At 43.1% G+C, this 17,630-nt stretch overlaps 1 protein-coding gene across 6 annotated transcripts in view; it reads right to left on the bottom strand.

Annotated features, from left to right (window-relative positions):
• The window catches only part of rgs3a (regulator of G protein signaling 3a), a 267,593-nt gene that overhangs the window by 90,004 nt on the left and 159,959 nt on the right, over window positions 1–17,630 (bottom strand). For 5 of the 6 annotated variants that reach the window (XM_041193069.1, XM_041193070.1, XM_041193068.1 and 2 more), the window contains one exon: window positions 15,850–16,527. The exons of the other annotated variant lie outside the window; for it this stretch is intronic. In XM_041193069.1, the coding sequence (XP_041049003.1) occupies window positions 15,850–16,527 (678 nt within the window). The remainder of the gene's footprint in view (window positions 1–15,849; window positions 16,528–17,630) is intronic. 6 annotated transcript variants of the gene reach the window in all.

Here is a 17,630-nt window from a genome sequence, read left to right on the forward strand (position 1 = left end):
AACTTCTTTAGTTTACCACGATGGTGGGTCTTCCCCTTAGAATTTTTCTTTACGGCAGGAATGTACTTATTGTCAATACTCTGAAATATCCCTTTAAATGTCTTGCACTGCTCCTCGATTAATGTATCCTCTAGATTTAGTATAAGTTCAGGAACCAGTTTTCTCCTGACGTTGACTGGACCAGTCCAGTCCACCACTCTGATCTCCAACAAAGGCAGCAGAAAATGGGATATCTGATCCTGCCAAAACCTTACAGCATGGTTCATGATAGAAATAGCATTTGCTGCACTGACAAATGTAGAAAAATCACAGCCAGCTGGTTTCAATTGATGAGTAGGGTGCATATCTGTTTTTGTAATCGGTTTTAAAGAAAAAATGAATATTGTGATGGTACAGTGGGGACTTTTCAATGGTACTGCAGCATTGTTTGTGCAATACACGTTTGTGTGGTATTTTCTATAAGTGATTGAACAAAAGGGACTACATAGTGGTGCTGAGCTCAGTGCTATGTGGTGAGAGCGGTTACTGGTTTTGGGTGGCACTCTGATCTGAACTAAGTCAAGCAAAGAATGCAGTGATCCCATAGCAGGTGAGATGGGAAAAGAGGAGAGTGTAGGCATGCACATGTATTTCATGGAGCTTCTCGGAGTATGAGCATCAGCTTGGAAACAGGCTGTTATTTAGAGTCTTTGGTGCAGACCAGGCAGATGAAGCAAGAAGATAAAATCATCCCAAAATAATCCCAAAAGAAAAGAAAATTATTGATTTTCGTTTCTGTTTACAATATTTTACCCAGGTGCAATGTTCCTGTATTTTTGAAACTGGAATGGGAAGTGGATTCCACAGGATATGCAGTTGCATTTTTCAGCATTGAAAACCAAGTTATTTCAGAAAATATCTTGGGATATTATATGAGTCACTTGAGGTATGGCCGAGAGGAACATACGATTCTGGGTCTACGTTTCCCAAAGCTTTCCACCATTGGGGACTTCCTTGCCTCATGTCTGGGTATGTTGCAGACTAATTGATAGAATTTGTTTGATATTCACAGTTGACAATCCCATTACTGTTATATCATGTAACTGCTGGTAAACTAAATAGACTTTGGCCTTTTTTTATCTAGCAAATCCTGTGTTCATACAAGCTAAGTATTTTACACATTCATTGATTGAATATGTATTTATTATAATTAAATTTAGAAGCACTATTCTGTCAACATCAAAGGAGTTGTTGCAAGTTGAGTATAATAGTAGCTTTTTCACAAATGAACATTTACCATGTGCTAATGTTAACTATTTCAACCAACCGGATTATTGCTAATAAACAACAGAGACGGAAAGTCCCCATTTCCAAGGCCACTAAGAGATATCAAGATCACTCATCTCCAATTCAACCTCTGGAGAATTCAAAGCATTACAGGAACTTGAAGAAATAAATTAAGCATCAGTGGGGTAGATTTTCAACTCGCCACCTAGACATATATCTGGTATTGTGGATTGGCCATCTGTTATAGAAACCACACAATTTTCAGTTCCTGGGATCTTATGCCTTGGCAGAAAGCTGAAAATATACCATCTGCTGTACTATTTTTTCTTTGACCAAAATATAATTGCTCATACTTTAATTAAAGTATAAATCGTGTTTTTTAATTACTGCATCCAGCAATTGATTAAGAATGTTGAAAGTGAAAACAGACATGGCAAATTTAAAGGGGAAGAGGAAATAGAAGGTACAGAAATGGATACAGAAAAAAAGGCAAACAGTTAGAAAAAATAGCAAGCAAGAAAAAAAATGATACCATAATGGAATTAGTAATAATGAAAAAGAAGAATGTTGTGTGGAAAATATGATTGGTTCTGTGGGAGGATTAAAAATGTGCAGGCAGTAGCAGACAGCCCCATGTAACCCCAAGAACATGAATAAATAGTACAGTATTCAGTAAACATGCATTGTTAGACATCAGTGCAAAATAGCATTCTCTCAGATACAACTAACAGCAGAAGACAACAGGGGATTCGGTTCACAGCATCTTTGCTGAAACACTAGTGTTGTGGCCATTTGTGAATCAGATGTTCATTTTTATATTGTAGGTTCCAATGTCTCATCCTGTATGTGCCTGAAAGGAAGTTACTGAAATGCCACAGGCAACCTTGTGGTTTTGGGGCTTAAGCTTCAACAGAAGAGTTTCCATATGCTTTACCGTATCAAATTACACAAATAAAACTTTTGCAACACTGGTATTATGTGCATATTCTGAAGAATCCACTATTCTGCATGCATACTTATAGGTTCTCAGTCATTTTGCTGTAGGTTTATTTTGCAACACAGTCTGATATGCTCACTTGCTGATGGAATTTCATTATGTGTGAAAAGTTATGAAATAACCAGAAAACAAGTCACCAACTTTTTCCAAACAGAGCTAAAATACGATTTTACATTGTGTATTCAATAATCACTGGTAACAACGCTACTACTGGAAAATCCATCAGTATTCCATCTATATGTATGTCTCTCTCTCTTTCACTCCACAGAACATTCTGGGATTTTTCCTTATGTATCGAATTCCCCCTCCCCATTCTCAAAAGGAGGAGGAGCAACAACCCCACCTTTCCAAACCAGCTTCCAGGAGTAAAAACAAAAAAACTGAGGATGCTGGAAATCCAAAACAAAAACAGAATTACCTGGAAAAACTCAGCAGGTCTGGCAGCATCGGCGGAGAAGAAAAGAGTTGACGTTTTCGAGTCCTCATGACCCTTCAACAGAACTAGGTGAATCCAAGGAAGGGGTGAAATATAAGCTGGTTTAAGATGTGTGTGGGGGGTGGGGGGGTGTTGGGTGGGGGGAGAAAAGTGGAGGGGGGTGGTGTGGTTGTAGGGACAAGCAATTTGTAGGGGACAAGCCCCCTCCACTTCTCTCCCCCAACACAACCACACCCCCCCCCACCCCCAACACACACACACACACACACACACACACACACAGCTTAAACCAGCTTATATTTCACCCCTTCCTTGGATTCACCTAGTTCTGTTGAAGGGTCATGAGGACTCGAAACGTCAACTCTTTTCTCCTCCACCGATGCTGCCAGACCTGCTGAGTTTTTCCAGGTAATTCTGTTTTTGTTTTGGATTTCCAGCATCCGCAGTTTTTTTGTTTTTACCATGGAACTGTCCCTAGTCTCTGATTCTAGCTCCAAGTTGGAGACATGCGTGGAGGGTTCTGGAGAGTAGGGGAATTGCCTGTTGGAAGTTTGAACTTCCCAGGAAATTCCCACTTAGGTCCGACAATCTGGAGACTGGTAGATTTGGGCCAAATATACATACACAGAATTCCATCTTGTATACGCAGGGTCAAAAGATATTATGATAAAAGTAAATTTTTATCAATGATGTAGCTTGATATAAGCATGGCACATAAGGGTTTGTAAAGCCAGTTTCACTCAGAACCCATATCCTAATCAAAATGAATAAAACATTTTTAGCAAAAACAAAAATACCTGGAAAAACTCAGCAGATCTGGCAGCATTTGCGGAGAGGAACACAGTTAACGTTTCGAGTCCATATGACTCTTCAACAGAACAAAGTAAAAATAGAAAAGAGGTGAAATAATTTTTAGCAGTTTGTTGGTTGCCTGAGGGAAGGTGTTCAGGGGAGCAGCCAAGTTCCTTAATTTAAAAACAAATATTTGGTCTAACTTCTTCAAATGTGAATTTGACTGTTTAATTTTATTTTAGCAGTTATTTGCATTGTTTTTCAAATCAATGAATCTATCTGGAACCTCTGAAGAGAGTCCTTCAAGCCACATAACTTATGTAGTTGGTGAGTGATAAAAGAACCTGTGCCAAAGAAATTACTTAAATCCTGTTCATCAAATGAGTTGTCAATTATTTATTATTTTCTAATATATGGACAGCTTAGCAACCACTGTAAAGATATAGTTAAGTGACTGCTTCTATATACTTGTCACTGCTTAACAGATTTAATTGGTAGTTAAAGCCTAACCAAAGTCTAATATGTTATTCTTCCATGATCCAAAGGAAAGGAAGATAAATTACAGGCTCTGGATAGATAAATAGCTATCAGAAAATATCAGAAAATAATTCTGGCCCATAACTTCCATTCCCCAGGGTGTTGCACCTGGGGTGCTACTCCAAAGATGCACTGGGGAATGCCCCACTGAAGTCCCCAGATAAGGATTGCACAGCAATTGCCCAGGAGGTTCAAACTTCCGTTGGGCAATTGTCCTGTGCTTGTAACCATCGGATACTGTGATTTAAATCACAAACTTCAGATGGTTCCGACTATCTTGTAGTAATAGTTACCCAGGAAAAGTTAGAAGAATTAAAAAGACTTCGCATTTCTGCGTAACTAAAGTAAAGTAACCCCTCACTAACCCTCCACAGGACCCCCTGACCATACCCCCCCAGCCCCCCAATTACTCCTCGAGCCTCCCCCTCATCTACATTCTCACCCCCTTACCCCCCCAACTACCCTCCCCACCCCCAAACCCCCACAGGAGCCCCCTGACTACCTGCCCCACCACCAATTACCCTCCCACCTCCCCCAACTGCCTTCCCCACCACTGGGCTACACTTCCCCGCTACCCCCCCCCAACCATACCCCACCCCTCCAACTGCCCTCTCCACCCCACCCCCGACTGCTCTCCTCACAGACTATCATCCCCACTGAGCACTTGATCCCCTGCACTGACCAAATCCCCTGCCACTGACCACCTCCTTCTCACCCCAACCATCCTACCCACTTATCTTCTCCCTGGCTTCTCAGTGACTGGACCTTTAAATTTACCTGCTTTATGGCCGTTAGTGCCATAAAACAGGGGCATGGCTTCCTTACCTGCGACTCAGCTGCAGTCGATACAAAGCCTGGTGAACCTGCTGCACTGTGCCCTTCTCACCCAGCCGGAGTTGCAAGTTCAGGCGAGAAAGGAGTGGCTCCATTTTAAGGTAAGTAACCGGGAGCAGTGTGGCGATCCAACTCCGACTGACACTCCATGGAAATTCAGGGCCTTTATGTTAATAATGTGAACACACTGCAAATTTGTAAACTTACCTTGATACCAAGAGAAAATAGTGGAAAAACTCAGCAGGTCTGACAGCATCTGTGGCAAGAGAAACAGAGTTAATGTTTCGAGTCTGTATGATCCTTCTTAAGAGTCATACAGACTCGAAACGTTAACTCTGTTTCTCTTGCCACAGATGCTGTCAGACCTGCTGAGTTTTTCTAGCATTTTCTGTTATTTCAGATTTTCAGCATCCACAGTATTTTGCTCAGCAAAAATATTTTATGAAGTTCATGAGAACCGTCTAAACCAAGGAAGTCAAAAATATCTAGTATTGAAAAAGTAATGCCAAAAACAGAACATAAATTACCTCTCTAAATCATTGCAATTGAAATATGTTTCACTAATGAGAATAGGCTCCAATTGTAGGAGATATGGAGTTTTAGAGATACTGGCCCCAATATTAATGGGAAGGCAAGGGAGATGTGGAGAAGGCCAAAAGGCTAAAGGATTAAACCAGTAAGCTCGTTCTGCTCCTGGAATTCTGTGACTAGCCCATATTTGCTTCCTCAGTAGGAATGGTGTCCAATGTAAATGTTAACTTTGCAAAAGCGATACATTAGCATAAGGAAAACAATTAATTCAATTTCTAGATTTATATTTACTTAACAAAATCCAGCTGTGAATTCTTGCCATCTGAGTGATGCACTCTGACATGAGACATATAAAAAAATGACATCAGTTATACTAAAGAGTTCCACAATTCATTCATAAAATATAGATCAGAAATAAGTAGAAGATACAGTGCCATCTTGTGTTGATTTTGTCATGTTGAATCTTTCTAAATTGCTGTCTAACACAGTTTAATCAATTATGAAATCCTTTTCACAAAATCACTTTAAATCCATGTTGTCCAAACCTACAGACCTCAAGCCCTCGCTACCTACCTGGTCCCCGAAGAACCAGCAAACATTTATTTTTTCACTTACATTTTTTTGCTTGGTTGATTTCTCTGGTTCAAAAAGATCACTCTTGAGCACTATTCCCCCTTGGTAAATACATAACAAGGAGGCCATGTGGCACAATGGTGGTGTCCCTAACTCTGGATCAGAAACCCTGGGCTCAAGCCCCACTTCAGGACTTGATGGCCACAGAAAGTGCGTTCATAACGTGGCCATAAGCCTGATGTCAGGCAGTAAGAACAGGAGAGTTTCCTGTTCAACCATTCTGCAGAATATAATGGCAAATCACTGCAATATTTTACCAATAAGCATAATCATGGACCAACCCAATGGAAGTCCATGGTCACCAATGCCTTTCTGGAGCATGGTACCCGAGGGAGGAAATGCATTCCCCCATCAAATTACCAACCTAAGTTTGCAACAGTCGCCTCTTGAGATAAGTGCCCGCTAAAGATAACCCAGGGTAATGCTCTGGGGATCTGGGTTCAAATCCCATCATGGATGGTGGAATTTGAATTCAATAAAAATCTGGAATTAAATGTCTGATGGTGACCATGGAACCATTGTCAATTGTCATAAAAACCATCTGGTGCACTAATGTCCTTTAGGGAAGGAAATCTGTCATCTTTACCTGGTCTGGCCTACATGTGACTCCAGACCCACAGCAATGTGCTTGACTCTTAAACGCTCTCTGGAATGGCCTAGCAAGCCACTCAGTTGTATCAAACAGCTACTAAGACACAAAAGAGGAATGAAACTGGACAGACCACCCAGCTTCAATCTAGGCACTGGAAACGACAACGGCAATCTCAGCCCTGTCAACCCTGCAAAATCCTCCTGACTAACATCTAGGGGCTAGTGCCAAAATTGGGAGAGTTGTCTCACAGACTAGTCAAGCAGCAGCCTGACATAGTCATCCTCACAGAGTCACACCTTACAGATAATGTCCAGACTCCACACCATCACCATCCCTGGGTATGTCCTATCCCACCGGCAGGACAGACACATCAGAGGTGGCGGTAGTCTTATACAGTTGGGAGGGAGTTGCCCTAGGAGTCCTCAACATCGAATCCAGACCCCATGAAGTCTCATGGCATCAGGTCAAACGTGGGCAAGGAAACTTCCTGCTGATTACCACGTATTGCCCTCCCTCAGCTGATGAATCAATGCTTCACCATGTTGAACACCACTTGGAGGAAGCACTGAGGGTGGCAAGGGCGCAGAATGTACTCTGGGTGGGGGACTTCAATGTCCATCACCAAGAGTGGCTCGGTAGCACCACTACTGACCGAGCTGACCGAGTCCTAAAGGACATCGCTGCTAGACTGGGTCTGCGGCAGGTGGTGAGGGAACCAACAAGAGGGAAAAACATACTTGACCTCATCCTCACCAACCTCCCTACCACAGATGCATCTGTCCATGACAGCATTGGTAAGGATGACCATGGTCCTTGTGGAGATGAAGACCTGCCTTCACATTGAGGATACCCTCTATCGTGTTGTGTGGCACTACCAATGTGCTAAATGGGATAGATTTCAAACAGATCTTGCAACTCAAGACTGGGCATCCATGAGGCGCTGTGGGCCATCGGCAGCAGCAGAATTGCACTCAAGCACAATCTGTAACCTCATGGCCTGGCATATTCCCCACTCTACCATTATTTGTGTGCCAAGCAGCATAAGCAGCAAGTGATAGACAGAGCTAAGCAATCCCACAACCAATGGACCAGATCCAAGCTCTGCAGTCCTGCCACATCCAGTCGTGAATGGTGGTGGGCAATTAAACAACTCACTGGAAGAAGTGACTCCACAAATATCCCCATCCTAAAGATGGGGGAGCCCAGCACATGAGTGCAAAAGATAAGGCTGAAGCATTCGCAACAATCTATAGCCAGAAATGCCGAGTGGATGGTCCATCTCGGTCTCCTCCAGAGGTCCCCAGCATCATAGTTGCCAGCCTTCAGCCAATTTGATTCACTCCACATGATATCAAGAAACGGTTGAAGGCACTGGGTGGTGAAAAGGCTATGAGACCTTACAATATTCGGGCAATAGTACTGAAGACTTGTGCTCCAAAGCTTGGCATGCCCCTAGCCAAGCTGTTCCAGCACAGCTACAACGCTGGCATCTACCCGGCTATGTGGAAAATTGCCCAGGTATGTCCTGTACACAAAAAGCAGGACAAATCCAACCTGTTCAGTTACCACCTCATCAATCGACTCTCAATCATTAGTAAAGTGATGGAAGGGGTCATCAACAGTGCTATCAAGCGGCACTTGCTTAGCAATAACTTACTCACTGATGCCCAGTTTGGGTCCAGCCAGGGCCACTCAGCTCCTGACCTCATTACAGCCTTGGGTCAAGCATGGACAAAAGAGTTGAACTCCCGAGGTGAGGTGAGAGTGACTGCCCTTGACATCAAGGCAGCATTTGACCGAGTGTGGCATCAAGGAGCCCTAGCAAAACTGGAGTCAATGGGAATCAGGGGGAAAACTATCCGCTGGTTGGAGTCATACCTAGCACAAAGGAAGATGGTTGTGGTTGTTGGAGGTCAGTCATCTCAGCTCCAGGACATCACTGGAGTTCCTCAAGGTAATGTCCTCGGCCCAAACATCTTCAGCTGCTTCATCAATGACCTCCCTTCCATCATAAGGTCAGAAGTGGGGATGTTCGCTGATGGTTGCACAATGTTCAGCACCACTCACGACTCCTCAGATGCTGAAGCAGTCCATGCCCAAATGCAGCAAGACCTGGACAATATCCAGGCTTGGGCTGACAAGTGGCAAGTAACTTTCACGCCACACAAGTGTCAGGCGATGACCATCTCCAACAAGAGAGAATCCAACCATCATTGAGTGTTCAATGGCAATACCATCATTGATTCCCCCTCTATCCATATCCTGGGGGGTTACCATTGATCAGAAACTGAACTGGACTAGCTGCATAAATACCGTGGCTACAAGAACATGTCAGAGGCTAGGAATTGGGCGACGAGTAACTCACCTGCTGACTCCCCAAAGCCTGTCCACCATCTACAAGACACATATCAGGAGTGTGATGGAATACTCCCCACTTGCCTGGATCAGTGCAGCTCCCACAACACCGTCCAGGTCAAAGCAGTCTGCTTGATTGGCACCACAGCCACGAACATTCACTCCCTGCACCACCGATACACAGTAGCAGCAGTGTGTACCATCTACAAGATGCACTGCAGGAATTCACCAAGGCTTCTTAGACAGCACCTTACAAATCCACAACCACTACCACCTAGAAGGACAAGGGCAGCAGATAGATGGGAACTCCACCATCTGGAAGTTCCCCTCCAAACCACTCACCATCCTGACTTGGAAATATATCACCGTTCCTTCACTGTCACTGGGTCAAACTCCTGGAACTCCCTCCCTAACAGCGCTGTGGGTGTACCTACACCACATGGACTGCAGCGGTTCAAGAAGGCAGCTCACCACCACCTTCTCAAGGGCAACTAGGGAAGGGCAATAGATGCTGGCCTAGCCAGCGATGCCCACATCCTGTTAATAAATAATAAAAAAAAATTTTGACCTGAAATCCAGGGCTTTGCAGAAAACCCTGGACAAAGCCCCTGAGCCAGGTCGCAGACTATACAAGTCCTAGAAATCACTAGTATCTCTCTGTAATATTCAATATTCCAATATTCCAAGGATTCAATTTAAGGTTTCCCTTTCTGAATCTAATGAACATAATCACATTTTGGATTGAAGGGCACAAAGCACCAGGATTTTGTATGATTGAAGGTAAAACTCCCCAGCCTGTGAAGGTATCTGTTCAATAATGGAACAGAACTGAGGACTGACAGCACAGGGAAGTCACTTTTAGGGCCAATGGATCTCCTTTGAAAATAGTCATGTAAATAGTGCAAGTAAAAACAAGGATATACTTGTGTCACAAACATGTAGTTGTGCTATAGATTTTTGTTTGAAAAAAGGCTAATTTTCCTTTTAAATGGACACAAGGAGCCTGAAAGATGGCTGCCAAAAGTCACCTGACCCTTTTCAACTCCAATGTGGTCAAGCTCTAGAATGTTCCAAGTGGATTGCAGATAGACATATTCAGACATGCGAAGGTATTTGAAATTCAATTTGCATTTCCACATAAGTAAATGGAAACTCATAGCAGCTTCCCTGGCGGTGTAAATAGCTCTTTCCTATATTCTCAAACCATTCAAGTTAATGGCGGAGACATTTAAAAGGTTAATTACCTCGGCTAAAAAGACTATGGATGGGACTATGCCCCGGAGCCTGGGACTAACCCAATACCTAATATTGGAGCATGGTTTGACAGTTTGGGATAGCAGCAATTTTAAGTTTTGGAACTGTATGAAATCTGACTGAGAACAGCCACTTTGTGTGCAGAACCCCGGGAAGAATTCTGAGAAACTACTTCAGAGGGGGTTCTCAGCCAAGGGAGGTCAAAGCGGAAGGGGCTAAAAAATCAACTGCCAATCTACCAAAAGAGTCCAGACAATCTACAAGTACCGTAACAGAGGAATTTGAAACCGTCACTCTCACCCAAAATCTGCTGAGCTGGTGAGTCTCCCTGAAAAGGCAAGCTTCCAGATAGCCGACTGCAGAAACCTTCGCGGTTGCCAAACAATACCTCAGGCTTCAACCACTTCACTTCGGAGTGAAGGAATTCCAGCAACAAGTCCCTAACAATATATCTGACAGAGACTGATTTGATATCTCATCTTTAAGTATTATTTTATTTTGTCTGCATTTTAATTTTTGTATCTGTATTTTGATTAATAACTTTATCACGCTTACCAAAGTAACTTTCAGCAGTAGGTTCAAAATAAACTAACTTTTATCTTGTTTAAGACTTAAGTCTGCTGGGTTATTAACCACTTGTAAGTTAGAAGGTGGCTACATACACATACAAATTCTTAGCTGAGGAAATACTTTTCACTTGATTGTGGCATTTGTTGCTGTGACTACAGCAGATTATATACACAAACTTATTTCTTGGTGTAGCTATGTTTTGTGGTGGTAGCAAATTTATTCTTAAGCACATAATCTAGAATGGCACATCCATGCATTACTGAGGCATACCACATTGTTGGAGGTACCAAATTTCAAAGGAAACATCAAACCAAAGTTCTGTCTGTCTGACCTGGTGAATGTTAAGATCTCATGGTATTACTTAAAGAAGAAGGAGGAAGTAAGTATTCCTCAGTAGTCTGGAAAACATTTTTCCCTTAACCAATATCACCGAAATAAAAGTTGCTCCTAAATAAGGATAAACTGTAATTTTGCAATTATTTCGGATTTCTATGCTGCAAGAGCATTTGTGAACAGTAGAGGTCTCTCTGCTCCTGTACTTCATCTAAAATGCATTTTCCTTCTCTATTTAACTGCCAAAATTTATTACTTCACATGTTTGTAAATTCGGTTTTATTTGTCACCTGCTCATTTTGCTAGCCAATTTCTTCCAGCAAATTTTCAATCTGCATCAAAAGCTATCATACCTCTAAAATTTGGTGTACTCAAAAAAGTCAATATTACTCCCTCAACTGCAAAGTCCAAGTGTGGTCCTGAAATAAATTCTGGAACATAATCACCACATCTTCCCATCTGAGAAAATTCCTTTTAATTTCTACTCTTTGCTAGCTGTTCTTCAACCATCTTTCTACCACTGTGGTTAAATTTCCCTTTCTTCCATGTGCCATTATCTTTGCCAGAAGTCTCCTGCAATCAAATACTTTTGGAAAATCCAAATAAAGCAAAAACTCTTTCTTCCAAAGGTTTTGTAATGTTGGCCAAAGAAACACTGCATTTTAGAAATCCATGCTGACTGATCCTATTCTCTAAATATTTAGTAATGTCATCGTATTTTTATAGGTTTGAGGGGCTAAAATTGGATGTAAGAGCAAATATTTCAAATTTCCTGCATCTGCTGTAAAAACAGGAAATGTTTAAATACTCAGCAGGTTAACAGCAACAATGATCTGATTTCGATTGCCATACAAATCCCAATGTGCATATTGAGCAGGGAAAGTCCTGGCCTGTGGGAGGCAGTAGTGGAGAACTCATTAGCAGCTTTCAACCCAGCCCAATGAGGAAAGGGAACAGATGAGAACACTCTATCTCAAAAGTGAACTTGTGTGCAGGTTGGAGAGTGTTAAGGTGTGTAACAAAGTCCTTATATGCAGCTGCAGATACAAAGATCGCAAATGTTTCATCTATGAATCGGAATTATGCACAGGGTAGGAGAATAGGGTTAACTCCATCAAAATGGGAGGCAATGGCGTAATGGTACTGTCCCTGGACTAGTAAACCAGGGTAATGCTCTGGGGACCGGGTGCAAATCCTGCCATGGCAGGTGGTGGAATTGTAATTCAATAAAAAAGTCTGGAATTAAAAGCCTAATGATGACCAAAACCATTGCTGATTGGTGTAAAAACCCATCTGTTCACTAGTGTCCTTCAGGAAAGGAAATTTGTCATCCATACCTAGCCTAGCTTACATGTGACTCCAGACACAGCAATGTGCTTGACTCTTAAATGCCCTCTGAAATGAGGGCAACTTAGTTGTGGCAAACTGCCATAAAGTCACAAAAAAGGAATGAAACCAAATGGACCACCCAGGATCAACCCGGGCATCGGAAACGGCAACGGCAATTGCAGCTCTGTCGACCCTGCAACGTCCTCTTTACTAAAATATGGGGGCCAGTGTTAAAATTAGGAGAGCGGTCTCACTGACTAGTCAAGCTGCAGCCTGACATAGTCAACCTCACGCAATGTCCCAGACACTACCATCACCATGCCTAGGTATGTCCTGTTTCACTGGCAGGACTGACTCAGCAGAGGTGGGGGCACAGTGGTGTACAATTGCGGGGGTTGCCCTGGAAGTCCTGAACATTGACTTGAAATCTCATGGCATCAGGTCAAACATGGGCAAGGAAACCTCCTGCTGATTACCACGTAGCACCCTCCCTCAGCTGATGAATCAGTGCCTCCTCCATGTTGAACATCACTTGGAGGAAGCACTGAGGGTGGCAATGGTGCAGAATGTACTCTGGGTGGGGGACTTCAATGTCCATTACCAAGAGTGGCTCGGTAGCACCATTACTGACCGAACTGGCCGAGTCCTAAAGGACATCGCTGCTAGACTGGGTCTGCGGCAGGTGGTGAGGGAACCAACAAGAAGGAAAAACGTATTTGACCTCATCCTCACCAACCTGCCTGCTGCAGATGCATCTGTCCATGATAGTGTCAGTGGGAGTGACCACCACACAAGAAGTCCCGCTTTCACATTGAGGATACCCTCCAACATGTTGTGTGGCACTACCACCATGCTAAATGGGATAGATTTCAAACAGTTCTAGAAACTCAAGACTGGGCATCCATGAGGTGCTGTGGGCCATCAGCAGCAGCAGAATTGTACTCGAACATAATCTGTAACCTCACGGCCAACATATCCCCCACTCTACCATTACCATCAAGCCAGGGAATCAACCCTGGTTCAATGAAGAGTGCAGGAGGGCATGCCAGGAGCAGCACCAGGCATACCTAAAAATGTGATGTCAACTTGGTGAAGCTATAACACAGGACTACTTGCATGCCAAACAGCATATGCAGCAAGTGATAGACAGAGCTAAGCAATCGTACAACCAACGGATCAGATCTAAGCTCTGTAGTCCTGTCACATCCAGTCATGAATGGTGGTGCACAATTAAACAACTCACTGGAGGAGAGGAGGCTCCATAAATATCCCCATCCTCAATGCTGGAGGAGCCCATCACAGCAGTGCAGAAGATAAGGTTGAAGCATTCGCAGCAATCTACAGTCAGGAGTGCTGAGTGAATGATCCATCTCAGCATCTTCTGGGGGTCCCCAGTATCACAAATGCTAGTCTTCAGCCAATTCGATTCACTCCACGTGATATCAAGAAATGGCTAAAGGCACTGGATACTGCAAAGGCTATGGGTCCTGAAAATATTCTGGCAACAATACTGAAGACTTGTGCTCCAGAACTTGCCGCACCCCTAGCCAAGCTGTTCCAGTACAGCTACAACACTGACATCTACCCTGCTATATGGAAAATTGCCCAGGTATATCCTGTACACAAAAAGCAGGACAAATCCAACTCGGCCAATTACCAGCCCATCAGTCTACTCTTGATCATCAGTAATGTAATGGAAGGGATCATCAACAGTGCTATCAAGCGGCTCTTGCTTAGCAATAACCTAACTAATGTCCAGTTTGGATTCTGCCAGGGGAATTCATCTCCTGACCTCATTACAGTCTTGGTTCAAACATGGACAAAAGAGTTGAGCTCCCGAGGTGAGGTGAGAGTGACTGCCCTTGACATCAAGGCAGCATTTGACCGAGTGTGGCATCAAGGAGCCCGAGCAAAACTGGAGTCAATGGGAATCAGGGGGAAAACTCTCCGCTTGTTGGAGTCTTACCTAGCACAAAGGAAGATGGTTGTGGTTGTTGGAGGTCAGTCATCTCAGCTCCAGGACATCACTGCAGGAGTTCCTCAGCCCAACCATCTTCAGCTGCTTCATCAATGACCTTCCTTCCATCACAAGGTCAGAAGTGGGGATGTTCGCTGATGATTGCACAATGTTCAGCACCATTCACGACTCCTCAGATACTGAAGCAGTCTATGTCCAAACGTGGCAAGACCTGGACAATATCCAGGCTTGGGCTGACAAGTGGCAAGTAACATTCACGCCACACAAGTGCCAGGCAATGACCATCTCCAACAAGAGAGGATCCAACCATCACCCCTTGATGTTCAATGGCATTATCATCACTGAATCCCCCACTATCAACATCCTGGGGGGTTACCATTGACCAGAAACTGAACTGGACTAGCCATATAAATACTGTGGCTACAAGAGCAGGTCAAAGTCCAGGAATGGTACGACGAGTAACTCAGCTCCTGACTCCCCAAAGCCTGTCCACCATCTACACGGCACGTCAGGAGTGTGATGGAATACTCCCCATTTGCTTGGATGAGTGCATCTCCCACAACACTCAAGAAGCTTGACACCGTCCAGGACAAAGCAACCCGCTTGATTGGCACCACATCCACAAACATTCACTCCCTCCACCACCGATGCAGAGTAGCAGCAGTGTGTACCATCTACAAGATGCACTGCAGGAATTCACTAAGGCTCCTTAGACAGCACCTTCCAAACCCATGACCACTACCCTCTAGATGGACAAGGGCAGCAGATAGATGGGAACACCACCACCTGGAAGTTCCCCTCCAAGTCACTCACCATCCTGACTTGGAAATATATCACCGTTCCTTCACTGTCGCAGGGTAAAGATCCTGGAACTCCCTCCCTTACAGCACTGTGGGTGTACCTACACCACAGGGGCTGCAGCGATTCAAGAAGACGGCTCATCACCAGCACCTTCTCAAGGGCAATTAGGGATGGGCAATAAATGCTGGCCCAGTCAGCGAAGCCCACATCCCGTGAATGAATAAAAAAATAAATAATATCGCGATTCTTGAGTAAACTGACAAAAATATTCATGAGCACTGGACCTCTAGATTCCTAGAGGATATGTAAATAATATGTAAAGAAACCAGAGGTGACCAGATAGAACTTGATACCAACTAAAAGCTCTATCAAAATATTATCAATGAAGGTTAGTGGAGATTCAGTAAACCTTATTGTTAGAGTTAATATTTCTTAATAGGACATTAGCATAAGACAGTCAAATTATTTTTAGCTTCCTATCACCCTGATTAAAATTATTTTTCTTTGCAAGTGTACCTTTTTCAAACAAGTATACAGGCAGCAATTTAATGTCAAAAATACCATAAGTAAAGCCAGCAGTTAAATTGAGATAAAAAAAATTGGGTACTCACTTTACGCCCAGAGAAGATGAGGCACAGTTGGTGCATGGAACCACCATTTTTCACATTAGCTAGCTCTTTTTTGAGGGTCTTTGGAGAGGGAGGGGCCCAGTTCGTCTTTGTCTTCTGACCATCATATCCTACACAGTTGAGTGCATTGTCAGATTTAAAGCACTGAGCCTTAGGTTCCTGCTGAAGGCTCCCCTCACTGTGTGTTCGACGTCGTAGTGAGTTCTGAATCGAGAGTGTACAACGTTTCTCACAATCTGATGTTTCAATCATACTGCGCCGTTTAGAATTACAACTGTCCAAATAACACTCATCGCTATATTCTTCATCGTCATCATCATCCTCCTCCTCCTCCTCCTCCTCCTCTTCTTCCTCATCCTCATTATCATCACCATCAATCTGTAAAATTGGCAGCTCATCAGCACTTTGGCTAAAGCTTCTGTCAAGTCTGACCACAGGTATATTGAATGGCATTCGAGGATTCTGTGACTCAATGATATTTGGCTTTTCTCCTTGCGCTTTCACATTCTCTGTGGATTTATTTTCTTCTTCTGCAATGTGTTCTTTTTTTGAGACACTCTCATTTTCAGCATCTTCTTTGCCAGTTGGCTGGAGGTGGCTAATTGGGACCTGTTCCTCAGACAGCATCTCAGACTGTTCATCTGATTTTGGGTCAAGCATCTATTAAGTGGAAAAAAGAGAAAAATGAAATACATTAAATGAATTGATTATAGTTTCACGTGAAAGGGGAAAGAATTGGTTGATATACATATCAACTATGTCTTTTATTTACTTACCATTGATAGTTACAGAAAATAATTTGTTTTCTCAGTTATTTTAATAGCGTCAAAGCAAACCAAGCGATGTGGAATGTCAGTACAAGGAAAAATTGAAAGGCCTGAATATTTAGAAGGGTTGATTATATTGGCTGAGAGTGCAGAGTTTCAGATGAGAAACCTGGAAGTCTGGGATGCTCCATTCTTTGCGAAGTTTTAACTCTATAGAATGCATCATTTGCACTTGACAGGTTCCCATCTGGAAGTCAGCCTGATTTATAGCTATATTACACACTATACAAAAGTGAATTAAGACAAAGACACCAACGAAATTAAAACGGTAATTTTAACCTAACCCAACAAGCGAGGAAATGACATGATCAGATGGGCCAGTTTACTCCCATTGAAATCAATCTAAAGGAAAATCAGGTTGTTTGTAAAATGCACTTTCCCAACATGGTTAGATTAAAATAACCCCATAATGTTAAATGGAAGTTTTAGATCATAGTATGTTAATACTTCACACTTACTCCCACGTCAATCTTGTAACTATGTCGAGATAAAAACAAAAAAACTGCGGATGCTGGAAATCCAAAACAAAAACAGAATTACCTGGAAAAACTCAGCAGGTCTGGCAGCATCGGCGGAGAAGAAAAGAGTTGACGTTTCGAGTCCTCATGACCCTTCGACAGAACTTGAGTTCGAGTCCAAGAAAGAGTTGAAATATAAGCTGGTTTAAGGTGTGTGGGGGGGGGCGGAGAGAGAGGGAGAGAGAGAAGTGGAGGGGGGGTGTGGCTGTAGGGACAAACACGCAGTGATAGAAGCAGATCATCAAAAGATGTCAACAACAATAGGACACATAGGTGTTAAAGTTGGTGATATTATCTAAACGAATGTGCTAATTAAGAATGGATGGTAGGGCACTCAAGGTATAGCTCTAGTCGGGGTGGGGAGAGCATAAAAGATTTTAAGATATTTAAAAATAATGGAAATAGGTGGGAAAAGAAA

Source organism: Carcharodon carcharias, chromosome 8 (assembly GCF_017639515.1).
Source record: "Carcharodon carcharias isolate sCarCar2 chromosome 8, sCarCar2.pri, whole genome shotgun sequence".
NCBI lineage: Eukaryota > Metazoa > Chordata > Chondrichthyes > Lamniformes > Lamnidae > Carcharodon > Carcharodon carcharias.